Consider the following 17,929-nt stretch of genomic DNA (forward strand, 5'->3'; position numbering starts at 1 on the left):
CTTTTGAAAAAATAGTTAACCAGTTTTAACTGTAAACTTGAAAAAAAACAAAAAAAAAACACTGAACCTTAATCGAACAACAATTGGTGATGCATTTAGTGAAGCTGGAGTCAAATTGCTTCAAATGTGAGTCCTTAACTTTGGTTGTATATTCTTCTTCTTCTACTGTCACGTTCTTCTCTAAACACAACTTGTTGACACTGGTCATTTGTTTGAAATAAGTGTTTCAAAAAAAAGGCCATAAGAAGCAAAAAAATGTAAATGCTCACTGAACTGAGCTGTTTTGGGGTCTGTTCAGATCTTTTGTGAAGTCACGCATAAATCAATACTTATTCTATCATTTGCAGTACGCGTTGCAAATAAGACAAAGAAAAAGCAAAAGATAAACAGATGGAAATTATGTTATGCTTGCTGAACTGGGCTCTTCTAAGGAGTCACATGAAACTGCAGTCCTTGGTTTATGTCAGTACTAATGAATGGCGGGGTCAAGGTTTCGAACAGCGTAATGATTTAGTTTGCAAAGTCTTACATGCAATTATATACTGTAATTTTGACTTGGCTGCTGCGTTAGCGTACGTTCCGACTTATGTACAAATTCAAGTTGCATTGCCACCTTAGTAATGGATCTCCATTGCATCCTTAATATATCTTTTGGTGGTGCAATAAAAGGGACAGAAATTGGAAGAAAAAGCTAACACTGGCCAGGGTTAGTCCCTTCATAATGTGAACCGAGATCAAGAGAGGAAAGCTTGTGCAACATCAAGCATGTTTTGTGCCACTTTCAATATGTAATTTACTCCCAAAAATCATCACTATCATTCAATTCTGAATTTCCTGATGTATTCCAATAATTTTGTTTTGTGGTTACGAAGATAAGGCACACATGTATAATGAACACAATACAAGCAGTAAAAACAAGTTGTCATTTTTGAAAAGGGCTGTTAAATTAGGTGCTGCAATGGAATCCGAGGCTGCAAAGATCAAAAATGCCCAAAATGTCTTGGGTTTGAAGGAAGCTGAAAGTGACTATTTTCTGCTGCAGAGTTAGCATATCTTATCTGTCATGACCCAAATCAATGTTAACACCTGAAGAATTCAAGGACTCAATTGCATGTATTATATTTAGGACCTAAAATTGTTCTTCATACAAATAGTAACCGCAATTATGACTTAACTATGAGTGACAGACTACAGCACATTCTGATTTACCTATAAATTTTGGTTATGTTGCCTTGGTGTCATAAACCGTGGATACCCTGAATTTGTATGTTTTGTGGTCCACAGCAAAGCAGACATTCAGTGGGCAAACGGGCGTCCACCTTGTGCCATTCTTATCCTTTCACATCTGACCGCCTGCTCGTAGCCTGTGCACAAACATGCCATTGTCAACACTGGCTGGCCTTGTGACTCAATGTGAACCACTAGATTGGCAAAAAGGGAACACAGCCACTGAGCGTCAACAACGTTAAACAGGGCATTTATCGCAAAAAGAGAGCTCGCCCCTGCCACCACCATCCCATCGCCGAGAAAAGAAGAAAAGCGAGAACACTGCCCTTGATTGTTTTCCATAATGAATGAGTTGCATCCTCACATGTGCGCACGGTACGCAGGCATTCGTCGCTGAAGTCTGCCTTCAGCGTTGCATAACGGATACAACACTAAGTACATTGACACCTTGTGAAACGTATACAAATAAAAGAGCTGTATTCACCATTCCAACTGAACAACAATGAACATTTCAATGAAAACTGTTTTTTTTCCCACCGATACAGATAACCGCTAACTTTCTGCTGCCCCATATCGATACAGAGACCAATTTTTTCTTTTATGCTACACACCATACATATACAGTATAGGGCTGCACAGTATATCAACAAAATATCATCCTCGCTATAATGGCTTGTGCAATATGCGTATCGCAAAGACGTGCAAAAAGTTTCACATGGAATTGTATGCTTTTATCTGCTATGAACAATCAGATGGAAGCTTAAATTGAGATCACCATCCAATAGACAAACGGGATCTAGGGGTATTATTACTAACACTATATAACTTAAAAAAATATATATAAAACAAATGTAAGTTATCACAATTAATTAGGGAGAAATACATTGAGCCTGCTTATTTTTCCGCATGACAAAAAATATTTTTGTCATTAGATAATAAAAATGCCATTCCTTTAGGTACATACGGTATATGTTTTTCCAATACTGTGCAGCATACACACACACATACGCACACACACACAACCATGCATACATTATGTCATACATCTGTCTGCCCCTCATCTGCGCTCCAACTTTTGCGTGGCCTGAAATGTAGTCTAATTTTGGTCACCAAATTGCCAGATGGCGGAATGCCTATCGAGGCGTAGCACGGTCTACCAAATTCACACACACGCTAAACCAAACTTGTCTCAGCACAAAAATGAAGATGTTCCACTTTTTATGCCAAACACATGGGTGGCTGTCTAGAAAAACAGGGCCCCAAGTGGTAAAATTTGCAAGTATACAATAAAATGATTGTTGTAATACTCAAGATCAGGCTTCGTGGCTAAATTCCACTTTCCAGTCCCTCCAGGATTTCGGGGGCATTTTTAAAATAATTTTTGTGGTCTAAAATGCCTGATTAATTCGTTCTGTGCTGCCAAGACACCTCGATTTCCATCTCCTCCGTGAGTATTTGTAGAGAGTTCACGTTTCTTTCAAAACTTTTCACCTGTAATTGGAACGATACAGTCGTCAAGTGCTTGTCAATGGATGATTTTCTTTTATAATCTATCATTACACTGCATTTAGAACAAAACAGTTTACCCCTGCTTTCGTGCAGGAGGTCTGGGAATTGGTTTACATGGTCCTATGCCGTGTTTTTAGTTAGTAAATGCTTAGCGTTTTCCCTGCTCAACGTTTCTATGCCGTCAACGTTCGCCATCGTCGAAAACAGGATATGACGTAGGGATTTTCTTCTTCGTGAATTCAGCTACCGCTACTATTTCCAGTAGGACACTCACAGAGCCATTTCAGGCAAAACGTATGTGACATGTTCATTTTTAAAACGTAGCTGTTGCGGGAAAGTTCCGGTGTTCAAACATAGTTGCGGGAAAGTGCGATTTCATGGGATTTTTTGCGAAATCCTGGAGGAACTGACTTTAGGTGGTATCAGCCTAAAACATTTGTGTGATGTGTTTCTAACAGATATGGCACAGTATTTCACAATAAAAAGGTACTTTCCCCAAGAACTAAAAAAGAAACAGTTGTCATTTACTTACACTACAATGCATTTTGTACAGAAAGCAAATCCAGCCAAGACTAACATTAGGCAAAGCACTTTGATTTGCTGCGATTATCAACCATGAATGAATCTGTTGATTAAAGAAGCTTTCAAAATAAATGAACAATATAATCCACCATAACAACCCCTCACGAGTTTGCCTTTTCACAGAAATATTTGATCACTAAAGTTTTATCTCCCATTGGAGGGTACTTACACACTACTGCTAAACAAATCCTGGCCTGTGTTGGGCAAGTTAAATATAATATACACTATATTCTAAGTTTTAGTCACTTGAAAGTACTTTGTTAGCTATATTACAACACTCACAGATTTGAGTTGTAGGGTGTCATACTACTTCTGCATTACATTTGAGTTATTAAAAAATAATCAATGCAGAATGCCACAGTATGACATTAATCTTTAATACATTGACAACATGACAACACTATTCCTGATCGAAAGATTCTAAATGATTCTTAACCTTAATAGGCTAGGCCTACTTTCCTTTCAAGACCCTGTAAAGTAAATTGATAGATTTATTTCAAAATCAATTACAATATATATGTTTGAGGATAACTGAAGAAAAAATGTGCCAAGACTGAAAACAATTTAGTACTGAAATGTTGAAATATAGGGCCCTATTTTAGTTGACTGGCACCCGTGCACTCGATGTAAAAATGGGTGTAACTTCATTTTTGCGCCAGGTCAATCTAGTCCAGCGTGTTTGTGGCCATCCCTCCACACGGAGGTGCATCACCCTAGACTCATCAGACAATTTGGTAACAGAAAGTAGTCTGCACTTGGCGTAAAATTGGGTGCATCGTCATTTTCGTGTAGGGGCAATGGTCTAGTTCAGCGTGGTTGTAAATTTGGTAGATGCGCTATGCCACACTGGCTGTTCCTGCTCTGCCTGACGGCGCATCTGCAAATTTTGTTAAAATAATAGATACAATTTTAGCTTAGTTGTTCTAATTTTTTGGGTGTAGCTAAAACGAAGCCCAGTCACGTACTTGGGCTTTCTGGCATGAGTCAGACTCAGTCCCTATATAAGTACTGAGCGCCTTTATTCCATCAGTGGCTATCTGGCACAAAAGTTACTTAGTAATAATAACTTGGCCCATTTTTACCACTACAGCGTGCAGTTATTCAGGCTACCATTGTGGGCTAATAACTAGCACAGAGTATGTGCTCAAATGTCAGGGTGGGCCACAGGCTGAATAATGTGTGCGGTTAACTTTTCCTGAAGTGCGTCTATTATGTCAACCCACACACAACTCCAAGCAAAGTGGTGAAGTATTGGATGACACTGTCACCAGTCCAGAAGCCTGTTAGCCAGCAAGCTTGTGAGTAAAAAGTTGTCGTGGGGCTTTTCCAAAAGCTGCGCGACGATTGGTGGGATACATTTCAAGCACCGGAGGCTTTCGGTGGATATACAATATTTCAAGGCTTTAGGCATATTGTTAGACCGGGGATCGGCAATCGGCGGCTAGCAAAAAAAACACATCTTTTGGAATTTACGGCCAAAAAGTTCAACCTTGATGTTCACTTGACAATAACACATTTTCCCCACATGCGTTTTCAGGTGTCGGGATTTCGGGCGTGTTTGCTTTTTCTTTGTGAGATAAGGCTTCCACCTTGCTACCCTACCCCAAGGTCCAGACATATGAATAAGATGGGAGATAGTACTTACTAGTAGCTCCTTCAATATTGCATTTGGTCTTTTTGGCAGCCTCCTTAAACAGTTTTCTTCTTATGGTTTCATGAATTTTGGAAGAACGTCTGTGTGTTGTGTCATATTTTCTCCATTTTATGATGGCCAATGCCCTGGAAACTCGTTTGCACCCTTCTCCTGACGGATGATTTTGAACAATGAAATCCCTATGATGCTGTCGAAGCCCTCTGGGGTCCATGGCCTATGCTATAGGATGTGACTACCAAAACATCAGCAAAAGCCAACTAGAACATCTGAACTTTGTTTGCAGTCAATTAGAGGATTTTTAAATGGTAGCAGGTGTATGCTGATGCTAATTTAACTTGAATGTGATTGGTTACAGTCACAATTCTGAACACAAGACTTAGACTTAGACTTGACTTTATTGATCCTTTTGGGATGACTCCCTCTGGGAAATTTGCATTTCCAGCAGCAATAAGAACAAAGAGGCAAAAAAAAAAAAAAAAATAGGGAGAACAAATAGTCATGTAGACAGGAAGAGCAGAAAAAAGTAAAGAAACACTTTAAAAATGTTAAAGGAAAATGAAAGATAAAGACAAATTAAAAAATAAAAATAATCAATAAATCAATAAATAGATTTATTACACTAGTGAAAGTTTAGTCGGACTCGCCGACGGACGGCCGTTTAAAACTAGAGGCGGACCGGCCTATAGACGGGTACTATTTCCCAATGGGAAAAAAAAGGCAAATGACGGCCGACGGAATGGAACCCACGCTGCAGACGGATGACGAATAACGGGCGTTCAATTTTCAGTAAACTGCCCAGCTCTGTCATTTGTTATATCATTAAAACCTGGCATTTGAACAGTGCTGTATAGAAATTTTAAATCCACTGTATTTGTCACAATTGTTACGTCCGTGATCTGTACCCACTCAAACAGGAAGTGTTTGATTGTCTGGTCACCACAAAGTTAAAGTATATTCTAAAGTGTGTTACTGAGAGGTAGCGGATCAAATATTACCAAAATTGTATCAGTAATGTCTAACATTATAACGATACAGGATAATAACAGATACATGGATCCTCAGTTTATGATGGTATCGACATACTTTTCAATTTAGAGGTCACCAACATCGTGTAATGAACTAGTTTGCACAGCAGCGTAAGAATGTTTTCATGCAGCACAAAGAGGAAAGCTCAGCTACTGCTGTGCTCACTGTTTTTCATTTTATTGTTTTATATTTATGGCCAAGAAGTGTTTTTCATACAAATAGTCACTAATAACATTCCAATGTTACAAAGAGCGTGCCGTGTTGTCATGCTGCTGCCACACAAGAGGGCATGCTCAATCATTGTCATAATTACTGTGTTTCATTTGATTGTACTGTTTTACAAAAGACAGAAAAAAAAAAAAAGATGGAATAATAATGGACGGAAGTGGTTTTTCATCCGTCAGTTTAATCGTCACTAACCAGGTCAAGTACCGACGTACCTCTCAGTCCGTCTCGAACGGACACCCGCTTTGTTGACGACTGACAGAAACACGCCCCGCCTGTCTCGTGTGTTTGTTTGCAGGTTTTCTTAAAGGGGACCGCATTGACTATATACGGGGTGACCCCAAAAAAATGGGCCCCGAAAGAAGATTTGGAAATTTAGAAATCTGAAATGGATTTCTGAAGAAGAAAAGGCCAATGAGTATAATGTTTTAATGTGATGTTCTAAACACAATAAACTAGACAACTACACAACAAATGGACTACACAACAATAACGCTTGAGTAGTGGTAGGGGACATCAAAATGAAAAGAATCAAAATGTAAGACTATCATTAAGTTACACAAACTGTCGGAAACTGCAGAAATCACATTGTCTGTCCTATATCTACTCTAATTGTGATGTAAAGTGGGACCAACATACAGCTCTGACTCATCACGCGGCAAAGCAGGATGTCTAGGTTGGGAGTGCTTTAAGTTTTGTTCCTATGAGACGTACACAGTAAGGCATAAATTGTGCTCATTAGTTGCAAAATAAGGCATGCCACTTCTTTCTCAAAGGCATCGCATGACACAGTTAAAATTTGACAATGTCTGTTCCACAATCCGGAATGACAGTGATCAATCATTGCCCAGCTGAGACCATGAAATTGACTGTTTGCTGTTTTTGTCCCAGATTCCAGCGTGCAATTGGTGCAGAGCAATAACTATATGAGTTGCAAACAGCACATCACATATCTCTCTGTCTGTGAATTTCTATTTCCCATTAAAGGTTTCACAATTTTTTAATTCTACACAAATTAGTGAGGAGATTTAGTGTCAATTCCCGTCAATGTCAGTTTTTATCCTTGGTCCATCAGTCCTTGGCAAGCATGTGATTTTACAGAAAGTTGAGCAGGTTACAAGATTGCAGATGCATGAGAATAGACGCCAAGTGAGGGTTCCAAAACGTTTTCAACAGATTCTTTATAGCCACATCTGCAATTATCATTTTATACAACTGGAATAGCTGTTTTTATTCTTCTTCTATTAAATGAGTTGCCTTTTGGGAATTGGTAAAACGCCAGAAAATCTATTTTTACAAGTGTGTGTATGCTGGTGAAAATGTATGTATTTTAGGGATCTGCAAGATGACCTCCTAAACTCCACTTGGAGCCCAGTAGAAAGTTAGATAAAAAATTTGCCTGCCGACACCAGTCTCACTGATCAACACGAAATTCAGTGATCGGTCATGAGGTTGGCCCTTTCGGTTTGAAGTAGCCATTTTAGGCAAATCCCTGCGCCCATACTTTGTCAACGAAACAAAACCAAAATAAGCTCCAATTGGAAGCGGCTATCCTAGACAGCTGTAATGAATTTAGTGCGCCGCTAAATTGCAAAACTTCCATGGCTAAGCCATCTAATGTTGGCGCAGTGACATTAAAGCTTGATGATCATTTCGAAGATGAAACGGGGGTGCGAAGGTTGAGTTATCACTGGTTGCAGCTTTAATCTGATGTATTTGCTCCATTCGAAAACATTGAAAAGCTACGCTGGTATTTATGGTGGTTGTGTTTGTCGGCTCCTGATTAGAGGGGCTGTTTTGTCACTCGCCGGCTAAGCATAACGAACAGCAACATTCAATAAACAGCCCTTGGAAAGAAATCAAATTGTGATTTATTGGAATGAAACGGGCTGAAATTAAGCTCCACATTCCTTGTTGACTGCTGCTCAGCCGCAGGTAACAGCGTGTTTAAACTGTCAATAGCACTGGCTGCAGACATTCAAATTCACATGCCTTTGAATGAGGCACTAACGCCCGTGGACCTTTCATAAGGGCCCCACCGTAGCGATCATCACAGAACCCTGAAAGTCACCTTCACTCGACTGCCCGACTGTGGTGTCTGTAGCATGTACATACGTCTTTGTGAAAAAATATTTGTCACTTACATGAGCTTATCTGCTGTCGCGCGAATCCCTGCTCAACGTTTCCCTCATTGGAATTCCCCATTATCCCTTCAGGAAAAGCCAGTCGGCTGTGTTTATACTAAACAAGCTTATGTGTCACCTTGTGGTGGCCGCATAACGTAGGAGACAAGCGTAGCGAGCGCATTGATCACCTCGCTAATGCATTGCTCGTTCATCACATACATTAATAATGTCCCTCCAGCAGCGCCTCGTCTCACTTAGGAAGCCAGACTTCTCTCGCATGGCTTCAGGAATCCTGAATAAATTGAATAATTACATACTCTTATTGGTATTGTCATCTACTACAAAGGTTTTAAATCTAATATGATATACAGTATTAGAAGGGAAGTCAACCCAAACATGTCTTTTTAAGAATATGTTCTATGCAAACACACTAGTTGAAACAAGGCATACTGATAAATATTGCATTTATGGAATTAGAGTGAATCCACTCGTTTTTAGTCGTCTCCGGGGGCGGCCATTTTGTCACTTTTGTCGACTGAATACGACATCACAACTACTCAGAGCTCAGGTAACGACCAATCATGGCTCACCTGTTTTCTGAAGCTGAGGCGTGATTGGTCGTTACCTAAGCCCTGAGTATTTGTGAAGTCATTTTCAGTTGACAGAAATGACAAAATGGCCGCACCCTGAGATGCCTAAAACGGGCGGATTTTGCTGCTTAACTCTTATTCCACAAACACAATATTAATCAGAATGCTTCAGAATGTTTCAACTAGTGGGAACATATTCTTGAAAAAATATATTTTGGTTGATTTCCCCCCTTTAAGATTGGGTCATAAATTCCCGGTATTTGTCTCAAAGGTTGATTTGGGGTATTAGTGGAAAAAGACCTTTCACTACCCCGTATTAAAAACATGCCGTCAGGTGGAGTGTAACGAGTAGCAAGAAGCAAGCTCCCAGCTATTCAAATGATTATGATTAAATGACATGTGAGTGCTTTTCTATGTGTGCCTGCTCTGTGCTCCCACTGCAAGGCTTTCTTGTCAAATATCCTCAAGTGCAATAGGGATAACCCTGCCATTGTGAAGATGTATGGCGGATGGTGCCGAGCAATGTTGGAGCGGGCCTCCAAACCTAGAGACAAAGGAAGTACAGTCATCTAAATGTCACCTATTTCCTCTGCCACCCAGCTGGTCAAAATATTATCTAACACAAAAGTACACTAACACTTTAGTTCAATGTCCCGGCAGTCATACAAATTACAACTAAAAGTAAACAGTCAGGAAAAAATAAATGAAAGAATGAATTCAGTTTTTTTGGTTTGACTATTTGCGGCCTTTTTGCAACCTTAGATGTATGATTAAAGATGTATCTATCCTGCGTGACGCCACACGAGACGTCAGCGTATCGTGCGAGATTCCAGTGCATATCACAGGCATCGAAGGATGACACCAGCTTGTGCGTGTCGCTTTTCCCTCACGTATTCCAAACGGTTAATGTGTCTCACACGATGTCCCACAAAATGTCAGCAAACACCATGAAAGCTCAGTTCAGCATGCTTTTTCTTTGGCTTTGTGAGACGGTCTTGTGAAGTTATTCTAAAAGATGCCCTGATGTGTGATGTCACGATTTTGCGAGATGCCAGCATAAATAATGCAAAAACAGTTCACTTACAATCAAATGGTTCATTCTCTGTGTTATGGATTTTTCTTTGGCTTTGTGTGGCATTTATTCAACACTTATTCCAGAACATGTAGCATGTAAAATAATATTCCAAGGATTGTAAAGGGAGGAAGAACATGAGAGAAGACAAATTACACAAGAAGTTACATTAAGGCAGTCCTTCTCAAATAGGGGGCAGCCCCCCATGGGGGCACGCAATGAGATGCCAGGGGTATCAATATTTCCATATATTATAGTTTCACTTAATTATTAATTTATTAATTCTTACTATATCATTTGAAAATACGAATGAATCCGATTGCGTTCAACCTTAGACTTTCCACTGAAATTATTGCTGCACTACCATATTTTCCCACTGCATGCATGCATACTGCATGGCCTACAGCAGGTCAATGCTAACTGGAACAGTTCATTGAATTCCAAATCAAATGCAAGCCTGTGACTGTGACGCCTCATTCATCAACTCACAACACGATGGCTAAAACCGGTGCCTTTCATTTTTCTTCCGACATCATGGATTGGATTTCATTCATAACATATATTTATATATATTTTTTTTTCATCGAGGCTGCTTTGTTTAAAGCCAATGTACATTAGCATGATTGTACCAGGTGTGTCAGCCTCAGTGATACACAACCAGCGACTGTACCTCCATTTGTTTTACTTTTATAATGCAGATAACAATATAGTTCTTGATGAGTACTGACCCAGACAGGTTTGTTTACTCACTGTAATGTCGCCATCATATGGAATGCGTTCAACTTTTGTCATTCACCAACCAGCCATTCGTTAGACATTTATTCTAACCAGACGCTATCACTGCTGTAAGGTCGAAACAGAATGCATTCCAGGAAGCTTGTCCTTGATGGCACCGCTCCTTCCTTTGAAATAAATGTCACAAAGAAGATAAAAGGAAAATAAAAACATAAATAAACGTTATTCCTTTGCCACATGCGGAACTAAGGGCTTGTGAGGTCCCTCAAGGTTTTGCGTGACATCATCCATGGCAACCTTTTGCATTTTATTTTGCTCTACTTACAAAACTTTACGATCTCAAGGGCATTGGACTTGGGGGTTCACTCTACTACGTTCAACTTGAACTATTTTCCAGCTGCATGAAAGTCAAACGTGGAGCCCTCTTGCCATACACTAACAGACACAAACAAAAAAACAAAAAAAAGAAAAAAAAGAAAAGGAGGTTAGGTAAATAAGATTGGCTATCACATATGATAAATTAAGATTTATTCCACACCAAGCTGTCCAATCAACCTGAATTGGATCATTTACAATATAGTGGATGTGTGTCAGCAAAGATGTACGTTAGCATTTTGTTGTTAGTTCAGCACTATTCAAACTTTTAATGAGGCATTAATAGACGTCAACATTTTCTTTTTCCTTTTTACTTGTTTGCACTGTTGGCTATGTCTTGGCCTTACAATTATCTTATGTGGTGGAACTTCAAAGGGTGCAGAAATGCAGTTGGTGCAAAAAAAAAAAGAACAAAAAAAAGGGACTTCATGCATAGCATCTGAGAATCTGTCCATTAACCAACTTGCCTGTCTGTGTCATTGAGTGAGGGTAGTCAGGTGCCTGAAGCCAGGAAACTAGTCTCTCCATTTGTGTCGGGATGCTTTGTTGCGGTTTTGTTCTGTTCCGTTTGTCCTCTCACTTTTTTGAAGACCAGACCTCACTTTCCAAGCTCAGAGAAATGCTCTCTTTCTCTCTTTTTCGATCTGATAGGTCGGCAAAGTTGAGATTGCCAGAAAAACTAGGCCAAAGTATGCTTGTTACTACGCCAACACAGAACAGCCTGTCTCATTATGTGTCTATTTACCGTGTGCCATCCTGCACCAGCAAAACAGAATTTTATTAACATCCTAAAACATATCAGGGTTCAATATTTTTTAAGGCATAAACCTCTAACTCCCAACTAATCCATACCCCGAAGGACCAATATGAAACCAGATCCCCTTGAAAATATTTGTACTTTTCCACTCATCGCAGTGCATAACCTGGTGGATGAATTCACAGATGTCTGCAAGCAGAGAGGGCTTCATTGCGACATTAAAGCGCGCGAGGCACCTGCTGGCTTAAGCCTGTCAACTTTCCCTCGAGACAGTAAATAAGCATTTTACCAAACGTCATTTCGCTGAACTGCAGTCTGAGAACAGCAGACAACATCCAGAGGCAGTGAAGTGCTGTAGTGCAAACAGCTAGACATGCGTTTTTTTTTTCAAAAAGATATTCATTTTGCAAAACTGCATTGCTGCTTTTTTGAGACCGCTTTTTTTACATAGGATGTTTGACCTTGATTGTGCCTGATGTAGGTAATTGTGGCACCAACCAATGAATGTTTTAGAGCACATCCACATCCATTTCTATTTACTTAGAAATAGATACACACAGAGGCCCTGCATAATGGCCAAATCGCTGCCCTAACCACAATTTGATTTTACACAGAATCTAGTTGAGCGGAACAATGCTGGGACTGTGTGCTTTCACACAGAGACACAGCATTCCCCATTTAGATAATTAGATGCATGATGATGAACCAGTGTCTGGTGTATAAATTCATATCTTTTCTCTGTTGTGTTTTACCAGATTTAGAAAAACTGCAAGCCAGAGAAGCCAAAGCTCAGTCTAGGGTGGATGATCGCAGTGGGCTGACAGGGAGGACGCAACACAGGAGCCATGTGGGAATGGAGTGAACATTTTCCCGATTGCACCCATCAAGCCCAAACACTTCCTCTACTGACATAAGCTGAAGGTAGTCTGCCTTCCTCCAAAGCTTTTCCTCAAGGAGTGCCCCTGCTATGATCCCCATCTCCCTTGGCTTCAGCAGGCAGTCGAACCTCAGGGCAAGGCACTGTGTGGGCATCCCACAAGTCTGGGTTTTGCCCACACAGGACTCAACAGACTGCCCCGGAGCAAGAAGAATGAAACACTCCTGACTCACTCATTTCAGTGGAGGCTCTCCTTGCCGTTGGTTGTTGTGACGTAGCACCTGCCTTTTCTCCCAACAATCCTCGCCCTCCTCCAAACCTGCCATCAATTCTTCTTTGCAATCAGTTCACCCGTCAAGCGGCAGCACGAGTTCCTTTACTCTCGCCACGTGGTGGAGGACCATGGGATGCCGTCAGAGCTCGGAGGAGAAGGAAGCGGCTCGGCGCTCGCGGCGAATCGACCGCCACTTGCGGTCGGAGAGTCAGCGGCAGAGGCGTGAGATCAAGTTATTGCTGCTTGGCACCAGCAACTCTGGCAAGAGTACCATCGTCAAGCAGATGAAAATCATTCACAGCGGCGGCTTTAACCTTGAGGCCTGCAAGGAGTATAAGCCCCTTATCCTGTACAACGCCATCGACTCGCTCACGCGCATCATCCGTGCCCTGACCACCCTTAAGATTGACTTTCACAATCCTGATCGCGCGTATGACGCCGTGCAGCTCTTTGCCCTCACGGGGCCGGCTGAAAGCAAGGGAGAGATCACTCCGGAGTTGCTGGGAGTCATGAAACGCCTCTGGGCGGACTCTGGGGTCCAGGAGTGCTTTCAGCGATCCAACGAGTACCACTTAGAGGACAATACTGCTTACTACCTAAACGACCTGGACCGCATTTCTGCGCCCGAGTATATCCCGACAGTGGAGGACATTCTGCGATCCCGTGACATGACCACTGGCATCGTAGAGAACAAGTTCACCTTCAAGGAGCTCACCTTCAAGATGGTAGATGTCGGTGGACAGCGATCAGAGAGAAAGAAGTGGATCCATTGTTTCGAGGGCGTGACCGCAATCATTTTCTGTGTTGAACTGAGTGGCTATGACCTCAAACTCTACGAGGACAACCAGACGGTAAGAAAAATCAATTAGAAAGCTCCCCGCGCAGACAGACATAGATCATAATGAAAAGAAGGTCAAAGTATCCATGAATCCAGAATATGTAAGAAGATAACAAGCAACATCCAAATTCCTCAGCAAGACTAGCATGAACACAGGAAAAAACGAATGCACACCTATTCTGCAAAGAACATTATATGTTCCCACAATCACAATATAAAGCTTAAGTATGTAGCTTCAAAATAAATTGTATGATACAGCTTGAACAAGAAGACAAAAACGCATCTAATAATGATTTATTAAGTTATCATACTTGCTACTATTTGTTGGTATTCTCCAGTTTAAGGCTGTAGTCCGCTGTTAGCGCTAGTTAGAGTAGTACCGTTCCAAGCCGTTTGCAGTGCTTGTGCAAACTTTACTCAATGATAAAATGATCAAACCATGTTATCTCCTTGACTTAATTCTATAACACAGAAAGCCACCGGAGTTTCACTTTGTGTCAGGGCAGATACATCCGCTCTGATGTAATCTAGTAAAATCAAAGCTATTTAAAGTGTCTCTGACTGAAAAAAAGATCTCTGCGTTATCTCTTGCTCATAGTTTTGGAATTTGAACAATTTCCTACCCATAGTATATCTATTTCCTTCTTGAGTTGTTTTGGTATGCTGTGTTTTTAATGTTTGTTTAACTGCCTTTTTGATAGAAGCTCAGCAATCTATTTCAGTTTTTGGTCAGGATCACCTAGGGGGTCAGCTATTTTTATAATTCCACAAGCACTTTTTCTTTCCTAAAAGGCACCTGTGGCGGCACCCAAAGGCCTTTCGTAGTAAGTAACACACTACCAAACTAGCTTGTGGTTCCTTGTGGTTACTCGAGTAATCTAATAATGTGTGGGATACAGCAGGCAAAAGTTGAACAAAGATGAGTTAGAACGAATCACTTAGTTTTTTTTTTTTCAGGTTAAAAATAGAGTCCGTAGAGAAAAATCCTGGATGGTGTTAATTGAGTTCACAGAACCACGTGTGAAGCTTTACCTGTGAGATTTAACAGGTTGGCAAGGCTCTTGTATCTCTTTGGGAGTTCACAGGTGCTAGAAAAAAAACAAACTTTACAATCTGCTAGCTGGAGAGCAAGAAGCTATAGTTTTAATAGTCCTATGATCTTACTGCACAGGTGTTAAATTCTGGTCCTCGAGGGCCACTAACCTGCATATTTTACATTGGTGGGGGATTGTCACAGACATGACACACAACAATCGGGGTGGAAGGTGGTCTCCAAGTGCCCACTTTACAGCGGCGATCTGTGATTACATCATCCACAAGTGGAGGTCTGCTTGCAGTTCCTCATACTTTGTGCGCTTCGATCTTCTACATTGACTCCAGCGCACCTCTCCTGCGCTCAGTTTAAAGGGAATGAGTGGAGCCACTGTCACTGCCCTGGAAACAAGTAGCTGTATTCACTCCCACAACGGCACTAACGCCCCTTTCTAACTGCGGCTGTCTACGAAAAATACCAAAAGAAAGACAACTCCACCCAGACTGCACTTAGCGCTAGCGCTTTGTGTTGATGTATGATTTTTGCTAATAATCTGTTTTAGTTTCACGAAACCTTGCTGTGCTCATTTTCAACTTCAAAGCCGCTTATAAAGAAACATTCCATTGGAATGAAATTGTTTCAGTTTTGATGCACCAGATCACGCATGACTTAAAACACACCATAATTACTGTACAACATTTGTTGCCATCAACCCATTCCCAGTTGCATTTTCCCTGTCCCATCCTTGTCCTCATAATGAATTGGTTTCCGTGGTTACCGTTGCCTAGCAACAAGCCAGTCAAATGCTCCTAATCCTGCAATGTTGACAGTGAGCTGTGACTAGGGAAAGGAGGATGAGAAGGAAAGGGAAGAGGGGAGTCCAACAAACAGCATCAGTGCAGAGAATACGTGTAGATGTGCAAGGTGTGTCAGAAACGTTCCAGGACTGGAGTCGCAAACGATATATTCCAAATACAAATTACAAACTGCAAAATCCCCTTTGAATTAATCCCCCTGGACTTTTAACGGCTTTTTCACACTGCATTTAGAACAGCACTGTGGGCCGTCAACCAACCCATTCACTGTGTATGTAGAGCGCCACGACAGGAAACACACCCAAAATGGAAAGATTTTGGGGTGCAGCACCGCTGTGAGGACTGAGAGCGCCACCAATAGGAGAGGTGGCGATGTGTGATTTCAGAATGATAACATCAAGAATTTAGGTGGAGATGTACAGAAAATGACACGTGGAAAATAGAGGAATATCTCATGAATGAGGTGTCCCAGTGTCCCCAGCTCTGGGACACAAGTCAAATGACGTCCTGTGATATGGTAAAGAAGACAGAGATTAGAATCACAAAAATGTGATTTAAGCATCTTTAGCAATAAAAATGATACACGTGCTTCATTTGTATCATGTCTTCTACTCATTATAATCAAAGCCAGGGATTTCTGTTGTAACTGTACTCCACGTCCGACCAGCGGAAAAGGCACCTGGCTGCTTTCTGTTTCATTATTTTAGCAATCAGCGCCAATGATAATCTGTGTCCGAATTCGTAGACCGGGTCCTCTGAATTACCATTCGCAGGCTGGGTACTTCGACCTCCTCTCTCATGTAGCCTCCGTGAACTGTATAAACCGAGAATTTGGACAGACCTAATATGTCTTATGTTATAAGTGATGTTTTAAGATTAAATACAAAAATGTATACTTACATTCAAAATTTAATTCCATCAAGTCCGAACGTGGGGTGCCTTCAGGTGCCTCCTTGTTTAGTAGTAAAAGAGTGGAACAACATAGGCTACGAAAGTGTGCTCTGAAGCAGCCTTCGCTCAGCGCCGGTCTCCATGGAAACAATGGCCAGATTTGAAGGCTGGATTCGAAGGCCGCGTACATTTGGACACTGGCGCGTGGTCGAGTCGCGCCGGAATTTATGTCATGTGGCCGACAAATTCGGCCTTTGGAGGATGCAGCCTACAAATTTGGACACAGCTATTTACACGCTTGCACTCTGCCCCTCGGTCAACACCTTTACTTTCTCATCCTTCGCTGCCACGTCCTCATGCAGTCCTGGAAGGTTTCTTCCAAGATCCCCCGCAGCTCCTTGACCATTGACATCTTGATGAATTCCACATTTTCAAAGCGGATCCCTTTGAAAGACAACGCCGCAGGATCTCCTTGAAGAAATGTCGATTGCTTGGTCCACATTGAAAAAACTCGTAATTTGTGTTTGAAACCTTTTCTGACACACTTTGTATACTAAGTGCACGTGTTGTGCGCCATTGTATCTCAGTGGAGGTGAGGGCAGGTGGGGGATGGGGCAGATTATGAATGTATAGTGCAGATTGAAATGAAATTGCTGATGCTGAGCAACTCAACGCAACAAATGGGGTGTTTAAGTGGGATGTGAATGACCCAACTATGCACAGTAATAAACAGTATGAAAATAGCCAAACTGCGGTATCAGTACTATCCTTCTGATTATCATTTGGTCATTTGATTTTTGTAGTTGGTCTTGTAAAATGACATGTTCCCAAAAGCAGTAACTTTGTACAAATAGAACACAGACTGCCCCTTTCACAGGTACACAAGCAAATGTCTGCTGCGGTCTCAATCCGACCACTCAGACACGGATTAAGACCTGGCCAAGTGTTTAGGAAATAGATTACAACAGTATCATGCAATCAAATTGTTCTTATGACATAACAGCGTCTACTAAAAAAAATGAATGGCTTGTCTAACAAACTGTAGTTTTGATTCTGCTGCATAATTCTATGATAGCAATTCACTGCAGAGGCAAGTAGCTGGTGTTGCTGTTCTGTACAGATGGCGCCAACCTGAAGGGAGAGTTGACACGGCAATTTGCCCACTTTGAAAGTAGCAGAGGTGGGCATTCCTTCAGTCTGTCACTGAGGGGCGCCCGTTTTGCTGATGATTAACGAATGACGAGATATCCCTTAAAAATGACGGACTGACAAATGAAGTAAGTGGGTTTTCCTCAGTCAGTGTAATCGTCACTAATCCGTCAT

The 17,929-nt window shown here is 41.3% G+C and overlaps 2 protein-coding genes across 4 annotated transcripts in view; one reads left to right on the forward strand and one right to left on the reverse strand.

The window, feature by feature from the left end:
- Positions 1 to 17,929, reverse strand: part of sppl3 (signal peptide peptidase 3) — an 83,591-nt gene that overhangs the window by 54,939 nt on the left and 10,723 nt on the right. The window contains exon 1 of one of the 3 annotated variants that reach the window (XM_086052810.1): positions 10,762 to 10,890. The exons of the other annotated variants lie outside the window; for them this stretch is intronic. Within the exon in view, the coding sequence (XP_085908936.1) occupies positions 10,762 to 10,778 (17 nt within the window). The 5' untranslated portion in view covers positions 10,779 to 10,890. Of the gene's footprint in view, positions 1 to 10,761; positions 10,891 to 17,929 lie in introns of those variants that run through there. 3 annotated transcript variants of the gene reach the window in all.
- The window catches only part of gnaz (guanine nucleotide binding protein (G protein), alpha z polypeptide), a 31,994-nt gene that overhangs the window by 7,180 nt on the left and 6,885 nt on the right, over positions 1 to 17,929 (forward strand). The window contains exon 2 of the mRNA XM_086052814.1: positions 12,634 to 13,880. Within this exon, the coding sequence (XP_085908940.1) occupies positions 13,158 to 13,880 (723 nt within the window). The 5' untranslated portion in view covers positions 12,634 to 13,157. The remainder of the gene's footprint in view (positions 1 to 12,633; positions 13,881 to 17,929) is intronic.

This window comes from Filicampus tigris, chromosome 15 (assembly GCF_054856515.1).
Source record: "Filicampus tigris isolate MCC_2025a chromosome 15, RoL_Ftig_1.0, whole genome shotgun sequence".
NCBI lineage: Eukaryota > Metazoa > Chordata > Actinopteri > Syngnathiformes > Syngnathidae > Filicampus > Filicampus tigris.